Source organism: Lathamus discolor, chromosome 2, assembly GCF_037157495.1.
Source record: "Lathamus discolor isolate bLatDis1 chromosome 2, bLatDis1.hap1, whole genome shotgun sequence".
Classification (NCBI taxonomy): domain Eukaryota; kingdom Metazoa; phylum Chordata; class Aves; order Psittaciformes; family Psittacidae; genus Lathamus; species Lathamus discolor.
In genome coordinates, this window is record NC_088885.1 from 92,391,759 (window position 1) to 92,408,503 (window position 16,745).

General features: G+C 36.5%; 1 protein-coding gene across 2 annotated transcripts in view; it reads right to left on the reverse strand.

The window, feature by feature from the left end:
- The window catches only part of TMEM245 (transmembrane protein 245), an 80,145-nt gene that overhangs the window by 54,178 nt on the left and 9,222 nt on the right, over positions 1-16,745 (reverse strand). For both annotated transcript variants that reach the window (XM_065667748.1, XM_065667747.1), the window contains exons 2-6: positions 15,631-15,748; positions 14,285-14,386; positions 13,287-13,394; positions 9,205-9,417; positions 4,368-4,537 (exon numbers count right to left, since the gene is read on the reverse strand). In XM_065667748.1, the coding sequence (XP_065523820.1) occupies positions 4,368-4,537; positions 9,205-9,417; positions 13,287-13,394; positions 14,285-14,386; positions 15,631-15,748 (711 nt within the window). The remainder of the gene's footprint in view (positions 1-4,367; positions 4,538-9,204; positions 9,418-13,286; positions 13,395-14,284; positions 14,387-15,630; positions 15,749-16,745) is intronic.

The following is a 16,745-nucleotide window of genomic DNA, read 5'->3' on the forward strand; positions in this document are numbered from 1 at the left end:
ATTTATTACAACATTCACATTCAATGACAACATCAAATATGTAATTAAATCTGATAAACACAGCACATTCTAGATCAAATAAATGTATGGATTTCACCTAACTTTATTGGTCATGCAGAAGGCTCTTTGCACTTCTCAACAGTCAATTTCTCCTTTTGTACTACAGTTATTTTTCTTTACTAATTCTTACCCATACTGCTCAAGTACATTCGTTTTAGGAACTAGTTTATGCAGGGCTATACTGTTAATTCTAGCTATTAGTAATCAGCAGCAAAATCAAAACTGTGAAAAGCTTTAATATTGTTAATCATCTGTGTTAGAGGTTAAGACAAAGCAAGCGAAATTTGTTTCTCCCTGAAAACAAGATCATTGAATGCTCAATAAATCTAGTGCTTTCACCAGTTGCCAGAAATGACATTACCTCCCAATGAAAACAAAATGTAGGCACATTTCAAATTTAAAAAAACCTTAGAAAGTTAATTAAGTTATATCAGAAGCAAGAATCAGATTTACAAAGAAACATCAACATCAGGAAACATGAGAGAAAATGTTACAAAGCACCCGCTTTCATTAGCTTTTACTACTCATGGAAAGAATCTGTCATGGAAAGCAATGACAAAGCTTCAAAAGCTTTAAACTGACACTGCAGAATTTGTTTCTGTTTTACCTCTTCACCTATGGAATAATTTATCATTGAAAAAAGGTGAAGTTTTTCACCAATTCAATAATCTACTTTTGCCTTTAACTTCACTTCTGCGTATTAAAAGCCACTATACGTTAGGTTCATTTTGGGAAAAAATGTAGATCTCATAGCCATGTATCTCCACCTTGAAAGTCCAACGCAACAAAAGCTAGAGCTCTGTTGTTAGCCTGAGATTTTAGCAGAATACTAATGGAAATCTTTGGTATTTTTCTAGAATTTCAGGCTCCTCAAATCAGATGATAAATACAGTAACTCCGAAACAACATCATATGTCAAAAATATTTTTTTATTAATCTTTAAGACAATATCTGGGAGGCTCTACCTGCCGGCTATCTTACCAATACTGGTGTTTAAGTAGTTCTAGAAATGTAATCAATTTACATTTAAAAATGGGCTACAGCCACTTTTCCAGTATTTTGTTGGAAAGCTGCTTATGTAAGTTCCTACATGCTTATGGGAGTATTTCCTAAACTAATGTAAGAACTGATAAGAGATTGTGCCTGCTTTCAGTGCTTGGTTTAACTATGTGCTAAATTTGGTACTAGAAGCACCAAACCTTGACTCTACCCAAAGTCTAAACAATCTATTCCAGTCCTCCATACATAAAATTCCAGTACACTATACCTAGAAAAAGCATATAATTACAAGATTCACTGAAGTCTACCAGAAAGCATGCATGCAAAATACTAGCGCATTCTAATTAATAGAATGTCTAGCGCTTGCACTTGAGCAACTGCCTATGCTGCTGAACTCCCTCACAAACCCTAATCAAAATAAAGCTACTGTGACCATATGAAAAGTCTTCTTTTAAAGAAAAAAAATATTAATGAAGCAAATTATTTGTTCCTGACTGTTGTAAGAATGTGCATGATGCCATATCTATTAAGCTTTAAGATGAGTGATGGATGACAATAGAAACCTCTCTACTCTTTCCCCAGGATGTGTCTCATATCGGAACTGCTCTGTCTGCCGGCTCCATGGTGCTAGTGCATCACTAGGGACTAAAGAACATCCTATTTCCATAGTCTATGTTTAAAGGAGGCCTGCATCTATAGGCAGGCACAGCTTGACCCACTGTCTATACAGAAAATCAAAAGGAATGCCCTACTTTCTTTCCTCTTGATCAGAACTTCTCTTCCGTTCAAATTTTTATGCATTTCCAAGATAACCATAGGTTGATAAGTAGTGGGAAAGAACATTCCTTTCCTCCTGCTTTTATTTAAGAAACATAACCAGTGAAACTCAAAAGACTGGCACGCACGAGCAGTACTCTCCCATTTCTCACAGTGGATTATTTTCCAGACCATCTACACTAGCTTCCTAAGCTTTCAGGAAGACATGCTACTCTAAGAGGTCTTCTTCATTCTCACTACCTTTTTTACTCAAAACTGGAGCTATTTCTTAATCAGGCATACCACTTTAGACAGACCAGGTAGTACCACCAAATATGTGTGTGACACAGACCTTGTCAATGCCTTGTTGTACTTAGCTAAAAGCCCCAATACCTTCTGATGCTGAGATTTGACCTCCACTTAACTCAGTATGCAAAGATCAAAACAAAAGCAGATTCAGCTCAGAGAAAAAAGAAAAAAAAAAATATATATATATATATATATATACATAAAAAAACAAATATCCAATTGCAAAGGAAATAGTCTTTCAATCTTGGTTTCTCTCACACACAGCACAAAATGTAAGCTGTAACCATTTACTCCATGGATTTCTACTTTGTGTTTGTATATTTTTACTGCTTCTTTAACAGTGCCTACTGAAGCCAAAACGTTTGGTAATCCAACTTCAATACAGCTCATACTAAAAAACTTCCTAAAAAAAAAAACAAAACAAAACAAAAAAAACTTCCTACAGCTTCCTAAAAAAACTTGCAAGGATGTTACTTTCTTTCCTCTCCTTTCCCTGTCCCTGCAAACATCACAACTGACAATATTCCATGGCACTGCTTCCCAAATTCTCACAAGGCAAGATACATCCATGATCCTACAATGCACAGAATAAGCATATCCAATAGAATTTTGAAGATATGAAAGCATTAGTGTGATAAGCATTGGAAGACCATATATAATTCCAGCCACCCATGATAAAGCCAGGTGAACTGTAATTAGAATAGGCACAAGCGAGTAGAATCATGCAGACTATCAAATGTCCTTATAACGGCTAGAAGATCTTGAGTTGCTTTAATACACATAGCACAGACTCAGAAGGCATATGACTGTCATCTAAAAAATGGGGAGGGAGTATATGGAGAAGTGAGTTGTGCCATCACTGTTCTTTTGCTTAGACAGGAACAACATGAATATAAACTGACCTTAAATACATTTAAGCTGAAGAGTGGGAAGTTCTGTTGCACATTATGACAAAAGGCCTACCTTCTTTTAAGGAGAAAAGACTTAGTGGTATTAGGAAGGATATGGCATTGCTTAATTATGCAATACAAGGATACTAAACAACTAATGAAATACATACAATATTGTGTCTAGAAAGTCTTATTAATTACAAAACATTTTCATGAAAAGCTTTGTACAATGTAAGCCTTTATCCCCATGTTAGTACTTTCCACTACCTTTGGAAACCCCCTTTTATCTTGTTCATAGCCATATTCTGAAAGGCTTTTCCTTTTTCAAATTCTTCAATGAATGCTGTGAGATCGTTACTTATTTCCTACGGCCATTTTAACGCTTTTGTTGACCTTTTGACATCCATTTACCCATTAGATTTGGGCTTAAACTTCCTTTTCTTGCAGGAATTCAAAGCTATAATCTGCTGATGGATCTGCCAAGACAGAGATGCTCTGACAAATGTACTTCCAGGGTTCAGCTCTTCAGTTATAGAAACTCTGAGGTAACAGCTTTTTCTAAAGCAGAGAATACTTCAACACACAGTTACAGAAAGCACATTCTTGCACACTGACATAGCTATTGCAAACAAAATAATCTATCAGGTTAAGGCAAAGCTCACAATCCTAAATGGAGGAGTCTTCTTAAACTTTATGGAGCCTTCCAGCTCTGCAATTTGCAGTGCAAATGCAGGTGCATTTTAAGTGGGGGAGAGGTGAGGGGAGCACACAAGCTTTATTCTATGGTACTTCCCAAATACCTTGTGCAAAATATTTCTTCTTTTACAGAGGAAAGCCTTCCTTCAGTATCAACATGCCACTGCGTTCAACAACTATAATTCTACACAGTATAAACATGTGTTTGATCTAGCTCAGGCCCTACTTACAGAATAACATGGTTTGGTTTTTAAATTACATTTTCACAACAGAAGTAGTAGGAACATCTCATCCTCCGGATTAAAGCTCATCAAACTTAACTTCAGTATCTTTGTAATCAGGTAAGATGCCTGAACCACAAGAAGTTTGCCTTGCTCAGATACGAAATGTCCTAAAGCTAGCTCACCCTCTCAAAAGTGACTTCTGTCAAGCTTTGCATGTAGTCATTTAATAAACTCTAAATGTGTACTTTAAGAGTGAATAGTGACAGGAGAGACATGGTTTAAAACACACCATAAAACAGATACAGTTTCACATGAGAGACGCGTCCATTAGTGACAGACATTTATTTTTAGAATTAAAATATCTCAGCATAGAGTGAACAGCAAATAAACAAAACAAAAAAATCAAGTTGCTTAAGGAAGTAAGTGGAAATACCTTACTGTCAAGCTTTAACATGACTCTTCCGAGCCCTCTGATGGGCCGTGGAGCAAGAGCTTCCTGACGTTCCTTCACAAAATTTTCAACAAGTTGCCACCAACTTTTGCAATGGTTTGCCATGAAGTTCAAAACTCCAAAATGAACCACGAGCTTTTTAAGTGCCCAAACTGCAACCACAAGAAGGAAGTTAAGTATTAGAGATTTCAGAGGAGCACACTAAAAGACCTATAAAAAGAAAAAAGGATTCTTGAGTTTTAGTTCCCATTAGGAACCACTTTCAAAATTTTCAAGTGGTTTTGGTACTATTCTCTTCACTCACTTTACAACCATGCTTGTCCATATGGAATTGGGATGGCAGCAGGTGAGAGGTGCCTGCACGCTACCTATTATAGTTAACACATTTGAGCGAGGCCTGGGATAAGCAGGTACCACACCACTGATTCCAGTACAGTGGATTTATAGCATCTTCACACATACAACACCTCAGATGACTACACATAAAATACCACATTCAGAACTTAACGGTTTATTATACATATAATAAAATTTTCAGCCTTAATTCTTACATTCTAGGCTTTCTATACAGTTAAACCTGCATCTTTCCTTTAAGAACTGACAGCAGATCATGTGTCATTTCACAGTAGTGTTCATTTAAACCTTCAACTACTGAAATACAACTACTGATTAATTTTGCTTTTAAATATAAAAATATTATTTTGAGATCAGCCTTTTATCTTGGCTTGAAGATGATCACACAAAGCTTCAGAAAAAAATCCACACTGATCCTCAAAAACAGACAACACAAGAAATATTTTCTTCTCCCCTAAAAGATTTTTGTTACCAGAAAGAGCTTTTCTCCAACACTTCTAACAAATCCACTCAAAAATAGCTTCTCAACAACACTAGAAATGTCTAGCCTTATATTTACAGAAATATACAGCTCATGTCTGCTTAACTGTCATGAAATAAAGCCCAGAGACTTTCGCATAAGGCTTGTGATTCCAATTTCACGGTGGCACTGCGCTTGCTTGCTTACTGAGTGTGTATGCAAAAATTGTGAATCATCATAATCAGGAATGTAAAAGCAGAAAAGCATGACACATATGAAACTTCCCTTGGAAGCTAACAGACCTTTAACAGTCATGAAATATTTGCCATATTCTTTTTTTATTCAACAAAATGTTACACCTCTCAAATTATCCACCTTCTCGTCATTGAGAAGAAAATAGTAATCTTCCAAAGAACACAGGAGTTAATTCTCATGATAAAGATTTGTATTACAGATGATTTCACCGAAGCATTGACACAAACATACCAGTCACAAAAAAATTACAAGATACATAAAGGATCACAATTATTTTATGTAGCAGTAACAGACCAGAAAGTCTCACAACCCAGTCCTGCCATTAACTGATGCACAAATCTTTCAACAGAATTATGCCACATCCCCAAATACTGAAAACAAACTATGGTTCTAAAGGGAAACAAAGTGAAATTACCAGCAACAGAATCATGTAATTCTCCAAATTTCTCCCCATTTTTTCTTAAACCAGAATTTAGTAACACTGCATTTATTAAAGTTCCACATGAGCCTATTATCTGTAAGCCACTTGTTCAATATTTCATCTTCTTGTTCATAGAGAGCTCATGCAACAATTTGCAAACGCTTGGTTTACTTACCCTCTGGCACCACCATGTGGCAAATATGGGATTTACTCTTTTGAAGAAATACTATATTACAATAATCTTTCTACTAAAGATCATGTTGCAAACGTACAAAATAGAAGAAAATAATAGCGTGTGCCAGCATCTAACTTACAGGTTGAAGTTTTATATGATGAAATGCAACTCATGGTAAATACACAAACTGCTCCTCACCAAAACAGGGCAAGCCTGCATTTTACAAGGTGAACAACATTCCTTAAACGGCTTTCTAACCTTCTGCTATTGTTTAAAAGAGTTTAAATAGTATCTTCTAAAATAACTGAGTGTACACTCACTGCAAACATGACATCAGGAGGTGCACCAATCAATCACACAGTCATAATTACATTGGGTTAAGAAGTGGAAGAGTGAAAAAGCTAAATGAGGACTGTTATTACAAAGTTGTGAGCAAAAGAGGAAGGCTGCATAAGACATTCCAAACATCTCCAGGAAGCAGAAAATTACCTGAAGACAAACACAGAATTAACAGTATGATGCAACAGAACAAGTAAAGTAGTAAATGAAAGCTCTTAAAAAGAGACAGTACCAGGATTCCCAAGCTTGCATCACTGAACAAAATACTACAAATGTTTCACAACCTAGTTTATTTCTTAACTTTTGAATTCAAAAGTCATTGTTTCACCACTTCATTTTATGATATAATTATGGTACACTTTTTCCACCCTCTACATAAAGCAATTTTGAAAGAGCTTCTAATTCTACCAAAGTACAAACGAATTCAAGGTACCAAGGTATTTCGAACAATCTAAATTCTACTTCATGTAAGTCCTGTCTACAGACATAAGGAATTCTGGTGAAATTAACACTTTTTTATTCAAGGTTTTAGGGAGTTATTTTATTTACATTCTAGAAGCATTATCCTTAATGTCTCAGAAGTGCTTAAAGTTACTAGTGTCCTTAAAACTTGAACAGCTGCAAGGAAACTTGCTTTATAAGCTTTCCTATTTTCCACTACCAAGTATTTTTAATGCCACCTCTCTTTTAACAATCCAGCTTATCATCATTTCATTCACCTTCTGACACTTAATGTGTTCCCTCTTCTAAATCCGTATTCATCATTATACTGCCTTTTAATACTATTTTTGTGATGATCTAGCTATATTCAGTTATATGCCAAGAAAAAGCAGTTAATGGTCCAGTGTCACTGCTAAGGCAACAACTCATAAATATTCTCATAATCAATTTCTATATTGGCTTAACTTTATTGTTTGGGTAGCTATTTTAGACCTAATGAATGGCACAGCAGTATTCATCCATTTCAGTTACAGATGTGCACTTTCATCCATACTCGTCTGGCTCAAGCTTAAAACCATTCACTATTGTCTGCCTAACTTCAACACTATTGCATCCATTTTTTGATCCCACCCAAGTAGGTGTTTTCAAACAGTGGCAGGTCACTCCTTGACTTTTCAGTAAATTAAGTCACATAAGCTCTGCTTCTAGAAAGACTAAAATTTGTTTTCTAATCCATTTATCATTTTATGATTTATTTATGAGCTACATTCAACCTGCCATCAACATTTCCCATGATGCTCAGACAGCAAAACCGGGCGGTTTCTTCTGTAGCAACTACACTGGAATGAAACAAAGCTCAAATCCCTCTCTCCTCTTGCCTGTATTCAGTCATTTATATGCCTAACCATCATACTACCCTTTAGCTGCTGCTACAGTGCGACAGCCAAACATGCAGTTGTTCCTTTCACCATGCCTCTTAAGAGTTAACAGCCCCTCAAACCTGAAAGCATGGCCCCACAGAAATTATTTCCATATGCACAACGAAACAGTAATGTCTTTGTGTATTGGGTGTAAATCACAAGGTTTTGGCAGCAGCATGGCCACTGAGGTGGCCTCTGTGGAGAAAGACCAGGGGCTGTCTTGTGCCAGACACAACTAGTCCAGATGGGTCCACAATGGACCCACCACAGGCCAAAGCTGAGTCCATCAAGCACAGAAGTGGTGCCTCTGCAAAAATATATTTAAGAAACGGCAGAAAACAGTAGAGCAGGAAAAGAGGACAGAACACAGAAAGAACAAGTGAGTAGAGCACAAAAAGAAACAGAAGGAATAAAAAGGCCAGGGGAGTAGAAATGCACCATGGTGGCTCAGGTACACCCCTCAGAGGAGCTGTGTCCTATGGAGGAGCCATGCTGGAGCAGGTACACCTCTCAAAGGGACTGTAGCTTACGGATGAGGAGACACCTGAGCCAGTACCTCCTCAAAGGAGGTGCAGTCATGAATAAGTCCACACCAGAAGACAGGAAAAGACTGGCTGCGTCTGTAGGTACTTGGCTGCTAGCTGGGGACAGCCCTTGGTAAAAAGGAAAAATCTACATTTAGTGTTAAACATATTTAAAATGCTGAAAACCAGCATTTTCACTGAAGCTTAGAGAAAATCCAAGCAAATTAGGAAACTCATTTTGTTTACAGGAGTTGGAAAGGATGAAAGGCCTTCAGATTCTTATTAGCTCATGTGTATTTCCAGAGTTCCCATCTTCTCTATTCATCCTCCAAGACAGTATTGGAAAAAGTAGCATTCAGTTTTAAAATAACCTCTTTAGACAGCTACCATAACTGTTACATTCTTGCTTGATATATAAAAGAACAGATGCATGTAGATGTGAAGCAAATAAGCTAATTAACCTCGGAGCTAGAATTAGAATCAAATTAATCTTGTGACTTGTCCACAGAGCGTAGCAACCCATTTTTAATGGAAATTAAAAGTTAGCATGAGCTGTACTTCACTACTAAATAACAGACAAAATATTCTCTGTCCATAGGTGCAAAGCCATGAAAGACATGATGTCAAGTGCAAGAAAACTAAAGCACTCTAAACCAAATTACTCTTACAATGTATGTCACTAAGTTATTCCAGGTAATTACAACAGTCAACATACAAAGCAATTTTACAGAGTTATCCTCCAGATGGTAGCAGACAGCGCACATCCATCTTCCTGCTTGAAGCTACAATTCATCTTAACAAAAAGTTGTGGAAAAGTTTTAAATTAAAACTCATAAGCTTACAAGCCTTTCCCTCTACCTTATTTAACAGAAAGCCTAAGGCTATCCAAAATCATCATTAAACATACATTTCTCATAACTGAATTATTACCTGCAAAAGGCACCGGCAACAGCTGCACAATCCAGAAGTTTAGCCAGATCTGGACAATGACAATGGCCCACACAAGTGTAACAAAGTAAATATCACTAGTTTTCTTTTTTCTAAGAAAAGATCCAATCTCAGCTCTTTGTCTGCTCCCAGAAGAGGATGAAGAGGAGGAGGCAGATGATGAAGCTTGTGGAGGCTGATCACCTTCTGTCGCTCCTAAAATGAATAAATGCAAACAAAGAAGTGGAAATGATCACATTAATGTTCACCACAGGACAGAATATGCTCCCTAGTGGCAAATCAACCTTTTTTTTTTTTCTTCTTCTCTTTTGGTTGGGCTTTGGAATTTCTTTTGGCAATTTATTTAAAAGGTAGGGACAACCTGGGCACTGATCTCAATTTTGAAAAGCTAGTATTGGGCTGTGTAAGTTCTCCCATATCATTCAACACCATACCAAGCAATGCTGGGAGAAGAAAAGATGCTACAGCCTCTAAGAGGCCTCCTGTCACTGCAAGTAAATTACAAGCCAAGTATTTTATCAAAGATACATAAAACCCTGAAAAAACACTATTAAATGAGATCTAACATCTTGAAAGAAATCCTTGATTTCTCTTCAAATACTCAAAAAGAAATCTTAGATTTGCTCAAAGTTCATTTAAACAAAACATACAGCATACATTGACAGATTTCTTACTATGCTTTTCAGTTTCCCGAACACTCGCATTACAAACATAACACACTGTGATTATGTTTTATTAACAAGAGGAAGCATAAATTAGTGGGTAACAAATCTTATTCTGTGATTCATAAGTTAGTAAACATGAAATCCAATTCAAGAATGTGAACTGATGCGTTAGAGTCTTTTATAAATAAATAGTAAACAGTCATTTCAGGCAAAAACATTATGTCCAAATTGAAGTTCTTGTATGATAACGTAGCAGTTTATTTACTGCATTTTTTAGTTGGTAAATCCATCTAGTATGGGTTGCACCAAATCCATTTTCAGTTGCTTTATGCAGAATCTCTTCCTAAGAAGACTAGTGTTAATGTTACTGAGGCCCCATGCTGGTGGCAAAATGCACACACTTCCCACACACCATTACTTGAGAAAAATTTGCAGCCATGGCGGAAGAACGCACACACAAGAAAATCTGAAAAGTTTTCAGGTTGTTGAAAGAATATGCTGAAGAATAAAAGGCAATTTGTCATGTTGGTACATACTGCAGCAATGGAAACAACTCTTGTCACATCAACACCAACCACCTTCCTCCCACAAAGTAAAACTGCTGGAAAAACTGTATTACAATATATTACATGCATATCACTCATGTTCCACACTCGCGATTTGAGCTACCATGTGTTGCTAAAGCCATTCCTAGACAGCTAGAATGTACAGAAAGACAAGACAGATTTGTCATACGTGTACAATCGTGGTAAGTGACAAAGTCTGCAGCTTCACACACCGGATGAACACTCTTCTTTTGTTGTAGAAGTTTGCACTGGTGCTCTACAAGTAAGTGGAACTATTTTTAGAGCTTATAAACTCTTCCCCCACCACACTAATACAATAATGCAGAACTACTGATTCACTCAATTGATAGACACTTGAATGACACAGAAACATCAGCTTGTTGCTGGTAACGTATCTGGTGGAACTTCAGAATACCCCCAACGGAATTAGAACATGCATCCTGAAAGAATATCTCTGCAAGCAGCTAAACACAACAGAAGCATCAGGTGGAATGCTTCTTGGCAAATCAGTTCATGTCTCAAAGGGATGAAAGGCCAGCCCTATCATACAAACTAAACTTTGAAGAAAAAGATACGAGTTATTTTTTTCATAAGGGGAGATAAAGTTACCTGTAAACAGAAGTTTTCCTAAAGGATAAAGTGGTTTTGTCATAATAGAGGTTCTATCATTCTATTTTTAAACAAACTAGAAGCATACTAATAGAAACAAATTGATCCAGCTTACAGTGTGCTGAAGGAACACAAATTTAAAAGCTGTATATAGTGACTTCAGCTTCTGTTAAACCCCATGTAGTGAGCTTTATGATATTTTTAGAGATGAAATCTAAAAAAAACCCTGTCTTTCAAATAATGAAAGTATGACAGTCTTTCCCAAATGGCTAACACAATAATTTGTAAAGAATTCTAGCAAAATCAATATGTATGGTACTTATTCAAACTTCTTAACAACAACAAAAAAAGATTATTTTCCAGGCCATCTTAAGACACCTTTTTTTCTTTATATAGTATGCTATCAAGTCAACTTCTTGCTGGCATAGCATTCTGAATTAGTCTCCTCCTCTTTTTTAATTAAAAGGAGAAGGAACAACAGCATAAGCAGGGAGACAAGTGTCTGCATCCCTGTGGAGAAGGTATAAGAATAAAATCTTCAGAGTTAGATGAAACAGTGATTTTATCATTATTAACTAAAAAGTCCTTTAGAACACCAGGATGAAAGTATACCCTTCACAGATAACCGCATCTTTCTCTAATTTCAAGATAAAAAAAAAAAAAAGTCCAAAAATCACTGCAAAGGAAAACCAAGAGCTGTAGTTTCTTAACCGGGCAGGTAAAATCTTTTCTGCACAAGAATAATGTATCATTACCATTCACACCATTCCAAACCGAAAATGACCAAAAAGATACTTTACACATATCACGGAATAGAATGCTAATTCCTAACAGACTGTTGGAAAATCATTTGAACTACTGGTTGGAGAAAGCAGGAAACTCCATATTTGTTCTTTTCCTGCTGTGAAAGAAAACAACAGAATTTGCAAGACAAAAAAGCTACCTAGTTGACTGTCTCAAGAAAATAAGTCAAAATCACATTCACTACAAAAGACACCTTTGTAAAACCACTGCAGTTTTCTTTTGGCCAATAAAAGTTAGAAAATGAAAACAGGAAAAATAAAATGTTTGAAGAGGAAAAAATTAACTGCCGAGTTAAAAAAACAAAAAAAAAGGGGGCAACAAACAAGAACACAACCACTAACAGCACATTTGTGGAAGAGTGCTGCTTGCCCGGATGTTCAAAATTCCAGCTAAAATAATCGTCTCATTTCCAGAACTAGAGACAGTGATGTAAGAGAACTGTTACCATGATGCTCCATTCTCACATTTCAGGACATACATCCACAGGGGTTTATATTTGTTTTGAAGATACTCAAAATTTTTATATTGATATGTTAAAATGTAGCAACAAAGAAAAGAATAAGTTGTCTAAAGCTGCCTTTTTTATATTTAAAAATTAATTTTTGTAAGTTCACATTCCATCAAGTTTAATGACCTGGTTTGTCTACTTGCGGGAAACGGATGAAATCTTTCAATTTCCAGAGATCTCCATAATAGCTTATTTTTCTAGTGTAGAATTCCATCAAAGGCCTACACAGAAAAATGATGGTAGCATACAAATCCAGTGATGGCCACCAAAACATCTTTTTTTACAACTCTTTCCAGCCATTTCTTACAGACTTCTAGTTGTGCTCCTGCAAGTGGAAGTATTGTGATTCAAGCTACAGTGTCAAGTAAACTCACTACAGGAAAGTCTTTGTGCATACCGTAGCTGAACAAAGAGGGGCTTTGTCACTGTGATGTGCACAAAAATCATTCCAGTCTGTCTGTACCCAGTCCAGAAGTCAAATTATATATTTTAACTACCAACAAATAAAAAAAAGACTAGGAAAAATAAAAACACTAACAAAGGAAAAAAAAGATACTCTCATTCTAATAAAAAGGAAAAAACCAACCAACCAAACAAAAAAGACCAAACCACCACAAACAAACCAATGACCAGCAAATCTCAAACCAAAACAATGAAACATAAAAAAATCCTTCTAATCAGGCCTTCTAAATGTACAGGCAGCCATGTAAACTATCACTTGCAAGACAGCTTTTCTATTATTGTCATCTTAACACTTTAAAAACAGATAAACCTGTTCCACAAGGGAAGTATACGTGTGCTATTTTGGACAGGGTGAAGAGAATAGGGACTAGTTTGAAATTTGTTCTTAATTCCCTCCAATTTCACGCCTTTAGAGCAAATTCAAATGTTTCTTACAGAGTATTCAGTCACCTGAGGGTTTTGAGGAATGTTCACTACCAGACACGTCTTCTGTCATTGAAATAGCCATGGCAATTGTTGAAGCAGCAATGGAAATCATCTGACCAGGAAGCTCTGCACCTGTAAAATACACACATGTACGCAAAAAAAGAAAAACTTAAGTCTCAAAATGAATCCACTGAAGCTGTCAAGCAACAGAATTATATGGATAAACACTCTCAGTTTTTAACATATATGATACATACTCAATATAATCAAACAGGAAAGAGTGTTACTTACTATTACAATATACCAGGAGCCAAAACCAACAAAACCCATTATTTACTTAGCACTTTCCCTGATAATGGAGTACTACTAGCCAAGTCATTCACAGTTGCTGGCAGTCTGATTAATCTAAAAATCTCAGTACCAGATAATCACTTTTACTAAATGAGATTATGATGATTTTCAAGAAAACTAAACCAGCAGGACAGGAAGGTTCTCAAAATAATCATACAAGTAGGACTCAAAAGGAACACCTGACATTTGTTTTTATGTAAAACTGACTCACAACAGGCAAACCATGTTTTTCTCAAAGTCTAAACACAAATCATAATTTTTAAAAAGTGGTATTTTAGAAACAAATGACTGGATACAAGAAACTTTCTGGATAAAGTTGACTCAGTTTCCCCCATACCCAATCATATGGGAGCTACTAAACCCATATTGCTCATTTCTGATTTCAAATTCCCTGGGCTTGCTTTATGCTTGAAACTACGTACAGGATTCTGTAAACTTAAGCTATCGGGCTTGACAATGAGAGTCACTACTTTGTTAAGGAAAAGAAACATCAGTCCATTGCAATAAATTTCTGTAGAGTCAAAAGCTTCACTTCAGCATGAGAAACATACTACAACTCTTATCATCAATTCCTGCAATCAGTATGATATTGAATTAATGATCCAGAATATTTTACTTGACTTTAGAAAACTTTTGCCTCCAACAATAAAAAACAGTGACTCATTTCTTACCGGAAGACTCCTTTCCATTCTGTTGTTCATACAACATGCCTACAGTCATCAGAAAAACTATAACCAGAAACACAGGAATTCTCCAGGAACCTGCCACAGAAGCTGAAAGACAGAGGGGTGGGTTTTGTTTAGGTTTTTGGTTGGTTTTTTTAAAGCAAAATTATGCTGTTAATAAACTCTACATTTAGCAAAACCAAGAAAGGCACCTCATCAACCACATCAAGAACAATCTGGACAGAAACTGTCATAAAGCAAACAAGTTTTTTACATTCACAGAAAGGAAGACTAGAAAACACAGGTGATCAAGTTTCTCAATGAATACACCAAGCCATTACCATTCCTAACTTCAGTGACTTTAAACCATGCTGATCTAGGGAACAATTTTAAAATCCACATGCAAAATTACATGAAAATACACAGAAAATAAAAGCATTTAAACATGTCAGATATCAGAGGCAAATCAAGTTCCCACCTCCAACAATCTACATTTATGTTAAATCTCCACAGACTGGCATCAAGCAGTGACTTCTTGAGGCTTTCCAGCTAGTACTTCCAGCAAATACAAGATTGCCAAAATGTAAGCAAATCATAACCAGTATGTGTAGCTTAAAACCTCAGGAAAGCGTTGTCACATGGTCAGAACAACCCTCAAAACCTGCTGCTAAAGCAAAGTTAATCATGAAGTATACTGCGAAACCTTTTATCATGATGTTCTTCTATTATTTGCATCATACTTCCACCATAAACTGATATGGCAATATAATCTGACAATTCCGTATTAAATACTTAATATTACTAACTATAACCTTCTATTTGCATTACCAGATCATATAGATTACTGGCAAATTTATTCAATTGTTGATATCACACTATATGCTTGTTAACTACTGATAGAAACTTTTTTTCTTCTGTTACTACTACTAAATATATTTTACAGCTTCAGCCTCAATTAATGGAAGGCTCTCAAAAAATAATAAAACTAAAAATCACCACAAGAGAAAGTCTAAATCCACCCACATGTGACCCTAGCCCTTCTTCACTGCTAGCAAGCCCGAGATCTACGAGCCAAATAAGGGAAAGCCATGAGAAGTACAACCTGGGCAGGAGCAGTGGAAGACACATGTTGCTTTTTTAATGCTTTCCCATTCCCTGCTCCAACACTCCCTGCTGGACACATGCAGCCGGAATTACTGAGCAGAGAAAACAGCCTGCAGATCCCAGCGGCAGAGAACAGCTCAGCTAAGAGTCCATTATGAAGATTTAGCAGAAGAGCAAGGGAGTAGCTTTGTCTCCAAGATAAAAGAATCCCAGTGGACATATTAGGGTAATAACTTCTTGTTACTCACCTAAGTGAAAGAGCAGCATAATCCAGACAGGGACAGAGACTGCTTTTAAGTAACGTTCAGTGCTTATATTCCACTTGAATGAAACCATCAGCAGGTAACCAACCACCAAGGTCCATATCTTTAAGAAAACGATACACACAGGTATGGATACATGCATGAGTACAACAGAACTATATTTTGGCCCGTGTGTATATGCATGCACCCCAAGGTGCTGTATCAAGAAAACTGAAGTCAGGTTCTAATTCCTTAAGAAGCCCACATTTCACAACTGTCAATTCTGAAACAGAAGGTTTTGCTCCATGTAAGAGAAACATTAAGTCTGCCCAAAGTCTAAGGACAGGCTACATATACCTCTGGTATGGCTCTCATGTGAAACAGGACTATACATGCTTTGCTCGACACAAACCCTAAAGGAAGATAGTTTTGCACCTGAGACCAAACAGCTACTCTGGAACTGTTACCAAAAGGTGAGAACCTAAACAAAATAGAGCCACCAGTGGGGCCACAGGGAGACAGTGCCAGCAAGGCTCCACTTATTCAGCACAGAGCAGCTTGTCAGCTCCTGTGTTCCCAAAGCTTGTCAGTCCCTGTTTGCCCAAAGAGACAAAAAAGCCGTGTGTGTGTGTGTGTGTGTGTGTGTGTGTGTGTGAATCAAAGATGTCCATTAGGATGCACAATAAAAATTGATGTTCCTCAGCAGTGTTGGACCACAAAACAGTCAAGCCTTTAAATGTCTTGTGACATAAAATTTTATCAAATATTTACCTAAAACCATTACAGGGACAGAAAAATGTCTGTGACAACATACCAAGAGGCAGATGTGGTTATTTTGGTTTTGCTGCTTCTAACTGCCTTCTACAACCCTGCTCGTCAGATAAACCACAACATAGAATTCTAATTAAGAATATTAAGATGAAGAATTTGAGCTTGAAAATGATGAAAAGAAAGCAGACACCAGAAGAGGCAACAGGAAGTGAAAAGCTGCTACTCAGTAGAAGATGTGAAATAAAAGAAGTATGAAGACCTATTAACTGTGCTGCATCTTTAAAATAAAAATATTAATAAATCAATAAATATATTTCTGGCCCAAATTCAACAGACATTCCCTATCCATA